At 31.2% G+C, this 16,733-nt stretch overlaps 1 protein-coding gene and 1 long non-coding RNA gene across 2 annotated transcripts in view; one reads left to right on the forward strand and one right to left on the reverse strand.

The window, feature by feature from the left end:
- Nucleotides 1-16,733, reverse strand: part of LOC148227656 (uncharacterized) — a 302,370-nt gene that overhangs the window by 185,022 nt on the left and 100,615 nt on the right. The window lies entirely within an intron of this gene.
- LOC148227657 (uncharacterized) lies at nt 12,394-14,616 on the forward strand. Its single transcript, XM_088201985.1, has 2 exons — nt 12,394-13,112; nt 13,185-14,616. The coding sequence occupies exons 1-2, from the start codon at nt 12,520-12,522 to the stop codon at nt 13,711-13,713; spliced, it is 1,122 nt and encodes a 373-aa protein (XP_088058111.1). The 5' UTR covers nt 12,394-12,519; the 3' UTR covers nt 13,714-14,616.

Consider the following 16,733-nt stretch of genomic DNA (forward strand, 5'->3'; position numbering starts at 1 on the left):
AAGATTTCTTTCTTATTTGTATTAAAATATGAATGTTATGATCATGTATTTTACTTAATACTCTTTTTATATTAGCTCCCAGAATAAATAAATATATATCGCATTATCAAATGATAAATTTAATAAAGACACTGAAAATATAGTCACCAAATATGAATGTATATAATTGGTTCGAGTTGAGATCAATATTCACTCTGATTAAAGTTTAATTTCCACAAACGCCGATATAATATGTACATAGTTCAAAACCACATCAACGAAGTTAGATCGTGTATGTCGGCACACGTTTTGCATTTAACTTCGGTTCAATACGTGCACCTACATATGGCGAAACGATTCCTTTAGCGACGGTAATATGGCGGCCGGCGTACGGGTAAATGGCGACGTTATGGTCAGTCTTCCCCATAACACCTTAACCGACTATCAGCGTCAAAAACCCCCGTTTTCCTATATAAATTTATCAATATGACCCCGTTCGAACGTGATGGTTATCTGTTAACCTAATAGTTAACCGAGGGCTGACTTTCCCCGTGTATCTGTTAAATTGGGTTAAAATTTATTGAAACGCTCTCGTCATTTTCATTAATTTATATATAAGACTTGAATATTTTCTGTATATATTTTCAATAAATATTTATAATTTATCTAAAAATATTTACCTTTATCGTTTTTTTTTTTACCTTATATATGTATTTTTATTGTCAGGCAAATCGCTGACATACAACACTTAAACCTGCGTCTGTCTTTTAAGGTCAACCATTTCAAAGTCGCCTTATTCGCATTTAACCCAAATCTGTCGAGATATATCCAGCTGACGTTTTTGTATCTATGTATAAAAAGATCATGATAAAGAATCTCGTTTAATACAAATCTGTAATCTCAATGTTTTTGATTGAAATCCTTGGATTATTTCGATGTTAGAATTTTAGGGTGTATCCTCGATTGTAAAACTAGGTAGTATAGTATTTATGATATGCTTAATTGAACTTTTATTTCAAAATTTAGTATATAATTAAGCTAGAAAATAATTTGCAGCCTAAGTATGTTAATAAATAAACTTTTACTAAAAAATCATAAGACACAAGATATAGGGTCCACGTAAAGAATAAAATATATTAAGACTACTTTTGTTTTAGAATAAAATATATTAGGAATATGTTCTAGAAATTTAATAAAAAAAATACTCAAACTTAAATTAATTACTTGTAGCTTAAATATCTAATAAAAACTGTATTCGTATAAAGCCATGAGCTAACTGTGAATGTTATACATTAAAAAAAAGTGTTGCCCGTTTTTCGCCAACAATATTACAAATTAAATTTCACAAACGTCCAAAAGGTATTTTTGTATTTAGCTACAGATAAAATATACTATAAAATACAAGTAAGCAAAATAATATATTTTGCTTTATCTTGCAAAACTACACGTTCCCATTTTCAAACAATATATAAATCCAACGTTACCGACCCCTTTGATCCCATCCAAAAAACATTTCACCTTTTCAACGGCAACAAAAAATATAATAACGTCATAAAGCCCACCCTCGAAACCTCCTACCTACTATATTATACACATTCATTGTATGCTTTCGCTGTTATTCACACAACGTGTAGAAATTTCAAACATTTCCCTTTTCCGACGCAAAAATGCAGTAGCCACCACCTACACCATGGCGTCCTTTATCGTGGAAAAGCGTTGTCCTTGTCTCAAATTATTACTTGTCCGGAGTCCGGACATCTTGTCCTGTAATACGAAACGTTGTCCGGAGCGGGCCCGGCTCAGAGCGAAGCTCCATACCAATCAGCCGGTCGCTGAACAAAGGATCTGTCTTCGGATACTCTGGTCAGGAAGTGTCCTTTTACTTGGGTTTAATAATTACTTTATTTAATATATACCTCGTACCACAGACATAGACTGTCTTTATGAACTTAAAATATGATGGATTTATATTTTGTATAAAATAAACTTTTCTTAAGAAAATGTAAAATTTTTCAAAAAATATACTAATATTTTTTTTAATTACATAATTTAAATTTATATATTTATTATTATTAAATTAGGAATGTAACCTAACAATTCACCCAAATACGATACAATATTTAACAAAAGAATACATTGCATAATTTCAATACACGAAAAAATAAGAACGAGATTATATAATAATGCTCAATAGAAAAATCTAAAAAAATTGTTTTAAATAATATTTTGTAACCTAGGTTTATTTGTATTTGAGGTAGAGCAATTAAGTTTTAAATTATTATTATAGTTAAAAACTATTTAACTTCGAAATATGTTTTTTGTATGGCCTTGTCTGCTTACAGATACAGCCCCGTCTTCTCCTAATATTAAAATAATATCTGATTATAGGAAAAATATCTGGATCAGGACTGACGTGTAGAGGGAAGCGGCTATTTTTTGGCTCTAATATATCTCGGTCTATGATTGGCGTGACTCTGCTAAGTGAGAAGTAACTGATAATAATACGAAAATAAATTCCAAATGGAATTTATTTTAGCGTCAATCAATTACAAATATTTTAATATATAATTAGATTTATTTCACTCTGTTGACTTTCTTACAAGAATCTTTACATGACCATTTGAGTTTTATTATGTGAAAATTTGGCAGAACTGCACCTGTTTAAATCTAATGTTACATTTATTAATGCAATAAAATAAAAAAATAAGGGCCTAGAGCCACAATTTAGAATCGCGTCACGTATGAAAAAACTTGTCTGTGATTTATAAAGACTAGTGGCATTTTTTGTTTATTGCGCTTTTAACCCGTATATGTGACTAATACTTTTTACCCTGTCCTTATTGGTCAGATATATTTATAAATGCATAGATCATTAATAATTTAATAATTATAAATATTTATTTTTTCGTAAGCACGTTTAGTTCCTTACACTGATTTGTAAATGTTAGTCAAGTTTTTACTCAGTAAATTAATTAAAATAATTATTATAATATATCTTATGAAGTAAATTTCTGAAAACAAGACTAATGTAGTATATTATATAATCGCGAACTGTTAGGCTAAAGTTTCCTAGAAATTTGATTTTTATATTTTTCTTATCTACAGATTAGATAACACATAACTTAACAAGTTCCTGAGAAATCGTATTGTTCTTTTTACTACCTTAGTCATTTGGTAAAATATTATATCGAGTGTAAAGAAATCTCTGCGGCGTAAAAATAATAACGAACAGTTCTGTGGAGAATCGCAAAAATATATTAGATTAAGAAGCCTGATAAAGATGCTACATTTAAGATTTAATAATCGCTGGTATGTAATAACATTTACAAAAATAGTTATTAGAAAAATATTGATTACAAGCAGTGTTCTTACCGCAAAATCTACTCGTCGGCTATCGTCACAACAAAATAGTTTTACACAACATATTTGTGCAAATTTTAATAACAAAAATCTTCGATTTAGATTTGCTTAAAACTTTCTTAGTATTTCATGTATTTTTAATTACAAAGTTTATACATATTTAAACCTGAGAAGGCATCCAAGCACTAAGGCGACTGTGAAGATTAATTAGTACTACCAAGCATTCGACAATCTTCGGCAAAACTTCGACACATAATTTTTTGTGTTTTTTTTCTATTAGATTGGTTTTTAATTTTCACTTTGTAAACATCTTGTTGTTAATCCAGTTAAAATATTTTTTCAACACCCAGTCTTTATTACATTAATCAGTGGGGCAAAAGTCATGTCCTTTTGCTTGTCAGACCGAAAGTAACGATGATGTATTCCGACGCACGTTATTACACATTTCTCTTTCGCACTCATTTTTACATGCAAAGAAAGCTCCTCGCGCATTACATGATTAATGGGCCACCCTGTACAATCGCTGAAACACTTAAGGGTGATTTTATAGACTTGCGTATGTGTGTTATTTCAGCTGCCGTCTGCGCGGCTCTGCCGTCTAATTAATCTCTACTGATAAAACGAATCCCCAACGGTGAGTTGGACTATTTTAGTACTATATTACGTATGTATGTGTGTTGACACAAGCAAATATTAACGAGCTTGTATGTAGTGCTGGAAGAACATTAACCGAATTTTCAGCTATGGCTTTCTCGTTATTACTTTATTGTTGAAAGCTTCAAGAGTTTCAAGAGGCTGAACTGTTCTCGACGGATTCGACGCGTGTTTAATGGAAATATAATGAAATCGAAGGTTTACTAAAGGGTTGTAATACTCGGTTAATTAATATAATGCAAAACAATATGTAACTAATAAATTTGTAAGATATAATATTTGTACGATAGATTTATTTAGTTTATATTATAAAAAAAATTAAAGATTTTTAAAATGGACAAGCAATGTAAAATATCTAAATATATTACTCTCATTTTTATAGTATATATTAGTACATAGTTGTTTGTTGTAAATATATTTACATAGGTTTTAATAAAACACTTAAAGTAAAAAATACATGTATTGAAAAAAAAAATATTTGTAATTCTAGACTATTTTAATATTTTAATAAAATAACTAAAATTTTATCTTGCATGGATAATCCGCAGATTGATAATGAATTAATTATAATTATATTTGGGGATCAATGCACTACAAACTTAAACCCCAAATTATAATAAATTTAGATGAACGTTTTTCATTAAAAATTAATATGCTTTATCATAATATTGTCAATTTCTTTCTCAAATTTAAGATATAATTTGATTATACAGATTACACAAAAAACTGCGATCATTGATTAATTATTTTTATTACAGTATAAATTATTATATATATATATATATCTTCTACAAAACAATGATATAGCTTATATGTATATATGAGGCAAATATACATATTTTATTTCAGCAAAAACAGTTTTATCCAACAACTGCCATTAATAGAATTAGAGAGTAATTTCTTTGTATTTACCCAAAAATAACGAACTTAATATTCTTATTAATGATTGCAATCTGTATTACAATAATTAGCAAATGACCAAGAAATTCAGGAAATAAATTATATATAATAAACAACACGGCTTTTTTGATTTATGCGAAAAGTGGCAAATCTTTTGTCACGCCCACATCTCAAATCCAAGAAATAAAGTAGCTTATTATGCGATTACCATATTTATGTTTTTCGAACCTATTCAGATCACAGATTTATGACCGCTCGCTCATATAAATACAATATTTATGCTTGTATATAAATATGGCCCAACCCCGCACTTTCGCCAAGTTGTATTGTATGTGGCGTTAGACTTCAAACTTGCATAAGCATTTTTTTGCAATTACTGAGATACTAACATAACGTTTTTAAGTACTATGTATTATTCGCTAAAACACTCAAGAACTTATTTAAACTAACTAAATCAACAGAATAAAAATCAAAACAGAGAAAATATTTATAAAGTAAAAATCTTTTAAAGTGTATAACTATTGCAATATTTTTGCTAATTGGTACTAAAACTTCACTTTAAACACGGTTGTTTTTAACTGAGTTTCAATGATCTTATTACCTACTGAGTGCGAAAACGATAAAATTACCATACTAATAAATTAAATATGTAAATATTTTTCTACCTAGCTTGAACAATGTAATTTTTAATATTTATTGAAGCAAAAAGTTTATCTTTTTTGTATTGTAGATGCCAATTTAGTTGGCTGCCATGGAGCTACGCGGTGCACTGGCAAAACCGCGGCGGCATAAGCTTGCTTTAGCAAGGCAATGGACTTAAATAAATAAATCACTATGTTATAAATCTTCTACAGCGACTAACCTTAAGTGGGCACAAAATTCACTGACCACTTAAAATTTTCGCGTTGAAGTCATAAAAACTTTAAAAAATATATTTTATATCTGTGTAAAAATAGTGTTTTGACAGACTGGCTTGATAATGGGCTATCGATTTTTTCTGGCGCAATTAAAGCTTTAACGGAATCTTTTGTGAACTGAAAAATTTTGCAATGCCTAAAATTTAACTAGATATATTACATGTCCTAATATCCAAATATTTTTTAATTTATATGTAAAAACTTTTACTTGCCGTAAAGTATTTAATGTACGAATTTAATAAACTTTTTCTTAAAATAAAAACGTGTATCAAATATTAGTACCGCACATTTATTTAAAATATAAATAATTTAAATAAAAAAAAATGCATTTTGCCTATTTCATGTTAAAAAATACTATTAAAACTAAATGAATGGGTGCCGCACAAACTATTGATAGCAACAAATATATATTTTGGTATAAAATATTTTTATTTTACTTTTATTTTTACAACCTTTTCAGTATCTACATTGATAAATTTTTTTCTTACTGTTTTATTTATATACAAGCAGTTCTCAGGTACCCACATGAAGAAATATTTCTGAATTACATATATAAAATCAGCTAATTAGAAATTTGTTAAATGTATATGTGAGTAACGCTTCTATTTAAATTTATTGATATTTTTGAGATACGCCAGTAAATATATAACTAAAAATATAAAATGATTTAGGTACTGGATGCACTATTTTTAGGACAAGACAAAATTACTTTTATATGCACAAACGGTAAATCTTCTTTACCGAAAAAAATTTAGTATTGGATCTTTGATAATGGCGTAGAATTTATTATCTAGTCTTGGATTGGTATTATTAAGTTTTTACCCTATACTAAAACGAGCAATATTTATCACTATTTTAGTCATCATTTTTATGTGGTCTCTGTCCATTACATACTATTTTATGCTTAGAAATAAAATCCAAACATAAAGTTTTGTTATATATCACGTAGACAATTCTTAATTATTGTTATATTATTAATAAATAAAAAAATAAACTAGGTAAAATATTAAATATTTAGCTTGCCGAATTTTCAAGAAAGGTGTAACAAGTAATATTATTTTTTTAAACCTTCTAGTTTGAGAACACTAAATCATGCAGGAATATCAAATGCATCGGAATTCAAACTATGTTTTACAAATCTCCACTAGATTTTTAAGTTACGCACGTTAGTTAACATTGTATTATATTTATTAATTACTTTTATTAGTTAATATCACTTTGATTTATCATTGACTCGGACATGTTTGATATCTAACGACACATATTTTATCAGTTTTCTTAGAAGGGGTTTTCCTTGTTGTCTGGGTTACTTTATTCAAATTCTCTGCCCGAGTCTTGGCTCTTTTCCGTAATAAAGTCGAACGCCTTATTTGACCCAAAACTAATACTTCTTCCACGGTCAAAATATGCCTGTAAAATTTTGAAGCGTAAATCTACATAACATAACACAGGGGGAAAGCTAAATCGGACATGTTTTCGGTCGGCGGAGAGAAAGCTTGGAGAGAAAATAAAAAAGTTTTTCATTCAATACATGTAAATGGGTAGCGTTGTTCGTTTCTCGGTTAAAAATTTGCGAAAGCGTCGAAAACAATAAATATTTATTATGCTCAGATAAAAAGTGTATTTCAATAAAGAAATATATTTTTTTACGTTGTAATAAAATTTATTAAATATAACTTATAATTTATGAAGTTTTAAATTTAAATATTTAGAATCATAAAGTAGACTACTATTGTTGAAATTTAACGTTACATTAATACTTATATTGTTTATTTTTTTAACGGTATTATCATAAACTTTTTTCAATTTTTTTTAATAGCGTTAATTTTGATTGAAGTAGTACTAATGAATTATTTTTAATAAAAAAGTTGGAGGTAAAATTGTTAAAAAAAATTAAGTGATCAATATAAAAATAATAAAATAATTAAAATATTAACTATTTCTTTACACACTTTTATATAAATAAATGTACCTTATTCTTGCGGCCTTTGCCAGACCATATTTATTATTTAAAACTACTCTCATTGCCTTATATTGTATCTTCTTAATGTATTTAGCATATATATTATTATTGAATAATAATTAAAGTAAGGCGTGTTGTCACGATATAATTTATTTTTTATCCTAGCGTACATTGTTCTTTAATTTTTAATTAATTAATTTAATATGTATAAACCATAATAAGTAGTAAAATCAACTATTTCTATAATTTAATTATTATTTATTGTTTTATTATTGTCTGCAATATTAAAAACATATAGTTTTATTCTTATTTAGTTTAAGCATTCATTTTATTCTTTAACTACATTTTTAACTATTTAATTTATTGATTAATTTTATGTATATTATATTTAAAATAAAAAATAATTTATGACTATATTATTAATATTATATTAAAAAGGGAATTAAGTTGTAAAATCTAAACGAATAAAAAGCATAACGCGTGACAGAGTATTTTACGTTAAAAATTTTTACATCCACAAAAAATTTTTGGGTTCCTCATTACGCTCATGCTAATATGCGAAAACAAATCTTGATAAGAAAGTCCATAAAGGGAAAATTATAATAATGCCACATTATTAACATAATCGCTTGTATATGGCGAATAAAAAATACACATAACAAAATGTCTAAGTTCCCAACACAAACAAGAATTACGTACGCAAAGTTTCATATACATATATTATATCAAAGTTATTATATCTGAAGCGGGAATTTATCATAGTTTCATCCGAGGTTTGCTGAATTATCATTAAAACTTTACCAAGCCGACTACGCACGTTTCTTCTCATTGTGCTTGATCTAGAGATAAATATGTTTCAAAGTTAATAAAACTAATTTTTAGCCGTAATTAATTACGTCAGCAACTTTTTTAATTAAAAACACGTAGTTACTTCATTGAACCAAGCTGGAATAAGCGTTTAAAGCAAATTAAAAAACTATTTGTATTAATTTTCCTGCCTTTAAAGCTGACCTGGGAATTAAATAAGAGACTGAGGAAAAGCGAGTGTTAACTGACAAAATAATTTTGCCTTATAAATGTTTTCAAGCATAGAATAGGCTACTTTTAGATACAAAAGGTAAGCACAAAAAAGGACCTCGCTACACTAAAACTGGACACTTAGAGGTTAGGCGAAAGCCATTTGCTCAAAAATTACAATCTAATTAATTTTAAATTAAACATTGTTCTTATAAATATATAATTCACTTTTAATTACTAGCTGTGAAAAGTGAGAAAAAATCATAAGATAACATTATGGTTTTTGCTATAAATGCATCAACTTTCTGAACAATTCAATATGAAAAAAATACGTTTAAGCATTCTGTATACGTTTTATAATAATATAAAATACGTTTAAACATTCCAAAGAGTACCACTTTTGCCTGAATATTTTGTACCAAATGTCATTGCTATCACTGAACCCTGATTGATTTGTATCAAACTTGAGTTTTTTAACCATACAGTGATAGCAGACAGATGTTGCTAACATATGACTTTTAAAAGTGTACCATTATTTACCACTTTAATGTCAATAGCTTTGTATGTTAAATAAAATTAGTTAAGAAAAAATTGTAGTTCCAGTTTTCCCTTAAACATTAATAGAAACAGTGTGTACAATTTTAATTAGACAATAATAAATATATAATAAGTTAAGTTATCAAGTCTTGCGCATATTTTGCCAAATGAAAACATATAAAAATCATATATTTTTTATCATCTATAATACATCTACTAACCACGAATCCTGTCTCATTCAACGGGCGTCATACAATTAACGTACAAATCGGGCCTCTCCGCGAAAATGAGGCAGCCCGGGGCAAAAATGAGGAAATAGGGCGTAATGATATCCCCGTTCGTCCAATATTTGCATATAAATTGAAGACGTTCGTTGTGCGTACGGCTTGAATCTACGTCGGGGGGCAGCTTCATATTTGTCTCTTAGGTGGTAGAGGGGCTGCCCTCATATTTCTTGTCCTAATTAACCTAAGACCAAGGCGGGTATTTGATTTTTAAACTTCTAATAAAACTCCTTATTTAGCACAAAAGTCGCAATCGCCCTATAAATTTGCTTAAAAGTGAAAAGTCTGGTGAATAAAATATAAATTTAATAAATGTATATATGATTTAATATCTAAAACATATTTTAATGTCAAGAGATCTGTGTTTTGCATCAGTGTAACAAATTCAGCTTGTTGGTACATAGCAAGTGCGGCTCGCGAGCCATATTCGGCTCTTGGAATGCAATAATGTGACTCCTAAGAAATGTTGATTTTATATTCATAAACATTTTATACATTTTAAAATGAATTTCAAGGAATAAAATAGTACAAAAAAAGTTGTTAGTTTGCATTTCGCATAACTCCCACAACTTAAAACAGTCAATCAGGCTTAACAAGAATAGCATGATCAATCACCGCCCAACATCGAGCGCATACTTCTCACGTTTCGCTCATAATCATGATGCAGGCAAAATTAATAATATAATACAATATATAGCTCAACAATAGCCACTCTCATGTACGAACCGCCACCGTCACGTCACATGTGTACATGTACATATACGATTTTATAGCTAAAGTTACTTCGACAGCACAAAAGCTAGATTTACTCTTGCGCTGGTCAAGTACATAGCTTATTGTGATTGATGAGCTTAGGTGAGCCAGCTAACTTGCGACGTGGCGAGAACTTATCGATCCTTGAATTATGAAACTTGATAACCGAAGCGCCTCAGATGCACCTGAGAATCCCTTGACAACGGATCATAACCATTACTGCACCTGTATATAGTGAACATAATACTTGTATATCAACCGTGGTCGAAACAAGCGCAAAGTGCATATGAGCTGAAGATTAACTTGAAAAAATAATAAATTTATGATTTACCTCTTGGCCAGTCAAACTAAATAAATAATTTTACTAAAATATATCGCCTTTCATATACCAGTATTACAAAATTAAGCACTAGTAGTAGCAAATATTTTTTTTTTTAAATCCGTATATTTTTTGTTGAAAACGATTTCCGTGGCTTACGACGTCTATATTGTCTGAATGCAAAAGCGTAGAATAAAATTATATTGGGGTAGTACATCAAAGTAAAATAATTTTATTCCTAATATTTTAGAAGGCCAAATCATTGACTCCGCCTTACATATGAAAAAAATCACACTAGTCGATATTTTTTAAATTGAATCTATCATATTCGATATTTTTGTATTTCTGTATATGTACAACGTGTTAACGTACAAGGAATACATTTGCTTTATTTTGTACCTAGCAGTTCCCATAAACTCTGTTATGTGCCCTTCTTTATGATAAGGGTGGCTGGCGAAGTGAAAACAAAAACAGGTAATGCACACACGAAATATTTCTACTATTAGTACATTTGCTTTCAGACATATTTTAATTTTTTATAATAATATTTTTAAAACGTGTATATATGACAAGGTCAAAAACCAGATCGGCAATTACGGAAAATTAAAAAAAAAACATTTCTGGAGCATCACAACTGAAATATAGAAATGTGTATATGTGTGTTTTACTTTACGTATATTTACGTATGTATGTATGTACGTATCATTCTGTAAACGACGTATAAAGCGTAGCAAAACAGATGGTAGCAGAGCTAGAGCGTTAACTAGTTTATCAAACTATGTTATTATGACCATATTGCAGGTTAGTGTAGGTTAAGATTAATTACATTATATAATTGCTATTAAGCTCAGATAATTCATAATTATTCCTAATATTATTATTTATTTGATAATTTTTAAATAAAATTTGACACATAACAACAAAAATATAATTAAAAAAATTAAGCTTTTAAGACACTTAAAAAATGTTTAATATTAATCAGCAATTAATAAAAACGAGACGTTTAAAAAACTTATTAGCCAAATTTAATCAAATATTTAAATTAATTTAAAAGAAATTGTTTTAAATATAAATAAAAAACACGAATAAATTAATAAAGCAGCGTCTAATAAAAGCATTTCGAATTAAAACACTTCATACACAAAAACCGACAGATGCTTGCTCGTGTTATTTGCATTCGCGTTGAATTAATTGAAATAACTTGGTTCAAGTTTTTTTTCACTTCTTTTTCTCTCTTTGCTTCTCTTTGCCCTTCTTTGGCATAATTACGGGGTTAGTTGGAGATTTTATGAAAAGGGTGAACGGCCAAGCTCCGTCTAAATGCATACGACTACAACATGTACTATATAGAATAACACAGCACACATTTATAAGTGCACGATGATATTCTTAATTAAAAGTGTATTTGAAAAAAGCTCCCGGTTTTAATTAACTATGAATGGCGAGAAGGAAGAGTTTCTTTTCTTTTGAATTTCAGTTCGATGCAACGTATTTCACGAGCGATCAAAACAATTGCAAAACTTTAATTGCTACCAAATTGTTAAATAATTTATTGGAGTAAATAACTGAAAGTGACAAATAACGTTTGAGACTCTTGCATATTACGAAGTTTATCCGTAAAGTAAATATATAAATTAATGAAATAAACTCTGAGTATTTTAATATACCTTTGAAACGAAAAATTTATTTTTCAACATGGAGATCATTCCGCTTTGTGCCTTCGCGGTGTACGGACGCACCTCGTGCTCTGTGCGTAGACCGCGCTGCTGTACACACTCGGACCTGCCAGCTGCGCCGCTGAACAATTTTGCTCACTGCCTACCAAACAACAGCGCCATGAAAAAGGCGCAGACGCGTAAGCGTTCTGTGGGGACGATTAAGGCGTTCCTTAACCCCAGTCAAGATTCGGAATGGCAACTTCCGAAAAAAACTGCCAGACCATCCACTGAGTCCAGGAGCCCCGGACCAACCCCGAGCCAAAACAGGTTCGAAAAGCTTCCCGAGGTATTAGGAAGCAAATCAAGCAGAGTTCCGCCTGTGATCATGGAGGTCACGGGCTCACATCTTCAAACGACGGACCTTATTAAATCCGTCACCAAATCCAGCAACTTCACGTTGCGTTACACTGGAAAGGGCAACGTGTCCGTCCAGTGTTCTTCGCTCGAGCAACGAGCCTTACTAATGGAAGGATTGAGGGGGCAACGCCCATTTCATACCTTCACCACTGACGAGGACAAGACAGTTAAGTCTGTCCTGAAAGGACTACCAGAAGTTCCAACTCAAGACATAGCTGCTGACCTCCAAAGGCAAGGACTCAATGTCGTCAAAGTGACGACAATGAAGACAAAGACGGAGGTACTAGGAGGTTCTCGCCTCTACCTGGTTCAGTTCTCTTCGGATACCAAGACAGCTGCAATCAAAAACATCCGGTACGTTTGTTTCGCCAAGGCCATTCTGGAAAGGTATAAGCGTAACAATGGACATTTAACCCAATGTTTCAGATGTCAGCTTTATGGACACGCAGCCAAAAACTGCCACCGAAGCCCACGATGCGTCAAATGTACCGGCAGCCACGCAACCGCTGACTGCTCGAAAACGGATCGTGAGACACCAGCGAAATGCATCGGATGCGAAGGAGATCATCCGGCCAACTTCAAGGACTGCCCTCGCAGGAAGGAGTATCTTGTCCAGACTCAGAGGAGACATCAAAGGCCAGCTACTGTCGCGGCTGTCGCCCCGGCTGCACCTGGCCCGACATTTAACTTAGTTCAGGAGCATTTTCCCGCACTCCGACCATCCCAACCGGCTAAGAACTTCTCAGCTGCGGTTGCTAATCTCAAACAGGCTCAAAGATCACAACCAGAGCCGACAGCAGCACCAAACACCGGCGCAGAGGATGCCCCCATGTCGTCCTCGGATCTACGGAAGATGCTCCTCGTACTTCAGGAGATTCGGGTCAAAGCTGGCAAGTGTGCGAGCAAAATGGAGATAGCCATCATGATGGTAGAGTACCTTGATGTCCTCTTCTAAGAAGAAATTGAATTTGCTGACGTGGAATTCACGTGGAATTCGACACAAAACTGGCGAGCTGGAGCTATTGATCAGTGAGTATAAAATTGACATTGTCATAGTTACCGAGACGTATCTTAAACCTCACGTTAAAATATCTTTGCCGAACTTTGTTTGCCTCCGGAGAGACCGACTCTCAAGGCCAGGTGGCGGGGTTGCGATTTTTATTAAAAAATCTATAAAACACGCGCGTATAAATCCCGACGTAATTAACTTAGAATCTGTCGCGATCCAAATTAATAATAATAATAAAATCATCACAATTGCTGCCGCATACAACTCACCCGGAGACGAATTGTTGCAGAGTGATCTAGATGCTGTGCTTGGACTTGGAAGCTCTGTTATATTAAGCGGAGATTTCAACGCCAGGCACTCGCACTGGAATTGTTCTAGTACCAATCGATCCGGTACCATGCTCTTTAACTACTTGCACGATACTGACACGGATATTCACTTTCCAAATTCACACACACACTATCCTTTTAATAACATGTCTCCATCAACTCTTGATTTCGCATTAGTCAAAGGTTTTACGCCAATTTCGGGGATGCACTGCATCCAAGCTCTATCTTCGGATCATCTTCCTGTGTTTTTTGCTCTGGAAGGCGATGTTGAGGTCATCCCTGAAATATTTTTTGACTACGGAAGAGCTGACTGGAAAGGTTTTAGAAGTTTCATTGAATGTCGTCTACACGGCGCTCAACAGATATACACTTTACAAAACACCAGGCAAATTGACGATGATATTAATTTTTTTACAAATTTAATCGAGCAGGGTAAATTATCATTTATACCGACGCGTAAAAATATACCAAATAAAGTAAAATTAACTCCAGAAATTATCGAATATATAAAAATCAAAAACAGAATTAAAAAGCAATGGCAAAAAAATAGATCACCCCAGCTTAAAACTTTATTAAATAAATTAACCAGTGATATCCGCGTAAAAATCCAAATAATTAAAAATGATTCATGGTCGCGTAAACTGAAAAAACTAAATCCAGCAGATAACTCATTATGGAAAATCGCTAAATCAATTAAAAATAAATATTCAGACATTCCGCCGTTAAAAAATGGAGACGACATAGTAACCTCGAACATACAAAAAACTGAGGTATTAGCTAATGCATTCTCTACATCCTATGTGCTAACGCAAAATTATACGCATCTAAAAACCCAGAGTAAAGTTGATCGTTCAATTCAAAGACTTGATAAAACTAGAATAGATAAGAAAACTATTAACGAAATTACCCCGTTCGAAATTTATAACATTGCAAAATCACTTAAAAATAATAAAGCTCCGGGAATTGACCGATTAGATAACATCTTAATAAAAAACTTTCCATTTAAATGCTTTCATTTCCTAACTAACATATTTAACTTTTGCTTATCTATTGGGTATTTTCCAGGTATTTGGAAAGTTGCAAAAATAATTCCGATAAAAAAACCCGGTAAAGCTGATAGCATCCCATTAAATTACCGACCGATTAGCTTACTACCGTCCCTAAGTAAATTATTTGAAAAGATTATCTTATCACGTTTAAAAGAGTGTCTAAATAGTAAAATCATTGACGAACAATTTGGCTTCCGCGAAGGACACTCAACAACGCATCAACTTAATAGACTCACGGAGCACATTTCTGCGAATTTTAACAGGAAAAAAAGCACAGGATTTTTAATGTTAGACGTAGAGAAGGCATTTGATACTGTGTGGCATGAAGGGCTAGTATACAAACTAGATAAGTACAAAACCCCACATTATCTGATACAAATTATCCGATCATACCTCCAAGATCGAAGCTATGTCGTCTCCTTAAATAACGATAATTCGACACCGCGTAAAATACCAGCCGGGGTTCCTCAGGGGAGCATACTTGGGCCGTATCTTTATATAATATATACAAACGATATTCCAATTTTAAAAAACACCAGTCTCTCTATTTACGCGGACGATACGGCCGTTTTAACTAGTTCATATGGTCTTAAACCAATAGCAACAAAACTACAAAAATCTTTGCATAACTTAAATAAACATTTAAAAAAGTGGAAAATAAAAATAAACGATGATAAAACTGAGGCAATCATTTTTACGATGCGCCGGCAACCGTTGCCTCCGCCTTTAAAAACCGAGCAGGGCAAAAACATTGAATGGAAAACGAGTGTTAGGTATCTGGGTCTTCACTTAGATTCTAAATTAAAATATACAAAGCATATAAAAGAAGTACGGTCTAAAGGGCTTGCCGCCATTTCAGCTCTGAGACCCATTTTTAACAGAAAAAGCGCGTTGACGATTAAAAACAAAATTTTATTATATAAACAATTAATACGACCGATATTAACATACGCTTGCCCAGTGTGGAGTAATACGTGTAAAAATAATTTTAATAAGTTACAAATAATTCAAAATAAAGCTGTAAAAATAATTTATAACACCCCATATTATACTAATTTAAAGAAACTCCACACTCGATATTCTATACCTACAATTAAAAATCACATTATTACTAATACGATAAATTATTACAAAAATATCTCGCGTGAACATAATAATAAATTAATTGCAAAAATTGGTAACTATGACAAAGTCACACTAAATTTCAAGTATAAACATAAAATGCCTAAGCACATAATGCTTTGATAGCAAATCTGTAACCACGACTTCAATAGCCCCAGTTCGTAAGTGTTATTTTTAATTATGTATCTTATATTTTATTTATTTTATTTTCTTTTTCTTATTGTATAAAGGTTTTAGTATTTTCTCCTTAAATTTTACTTATTAAATATTGCATATTGTTGCCTCTATTTTTATTTAAACTATTGTAATTTCGCTTGTAAACATGATAATGGCTAAAAGCCAGAAACATGTAATTTATAACTTGTATAAAACTAAATTATTTTTGAAATAAACATTTATAAAAAAAAAAAAAAAAAAAACATGGAGCTCAATACATTTACTTAGCTTGGATGCAAAATAATTAATT

This window comes from Plectrocnemia conspersa, unplaced genomic scaffold, assembly GCF_051122295.1.
Source record: "Plectrocnemia conspersa isolate PC_06_02 unplaced genomic scaffold, ASM5112229v1 ptg000013l, whole genome shotgun sequence".
NCBI lineage: Eukaryota > Metazoa > Arthropoda > Insecta > Trichoptera > Polycentropodidae > Plectrocnemia > Plectrocnemia conspersa.

Coding starts and splice junctions, on each gene's coding strand:
- LOC148227657 (XM_088201985.1), top strand. CDS start 12,520: ATGAAAAAGGCGCAGACGCGTAAGCGTTCTGTGGGGACGATTAAGGCG. Junction 13,113..13,184: donor GCTGCAATCAAAAACATCCG/GTACGTTTGTTT, acceptor CCAATGTTTCAG/ATGTCAGCTTTATGGACACG.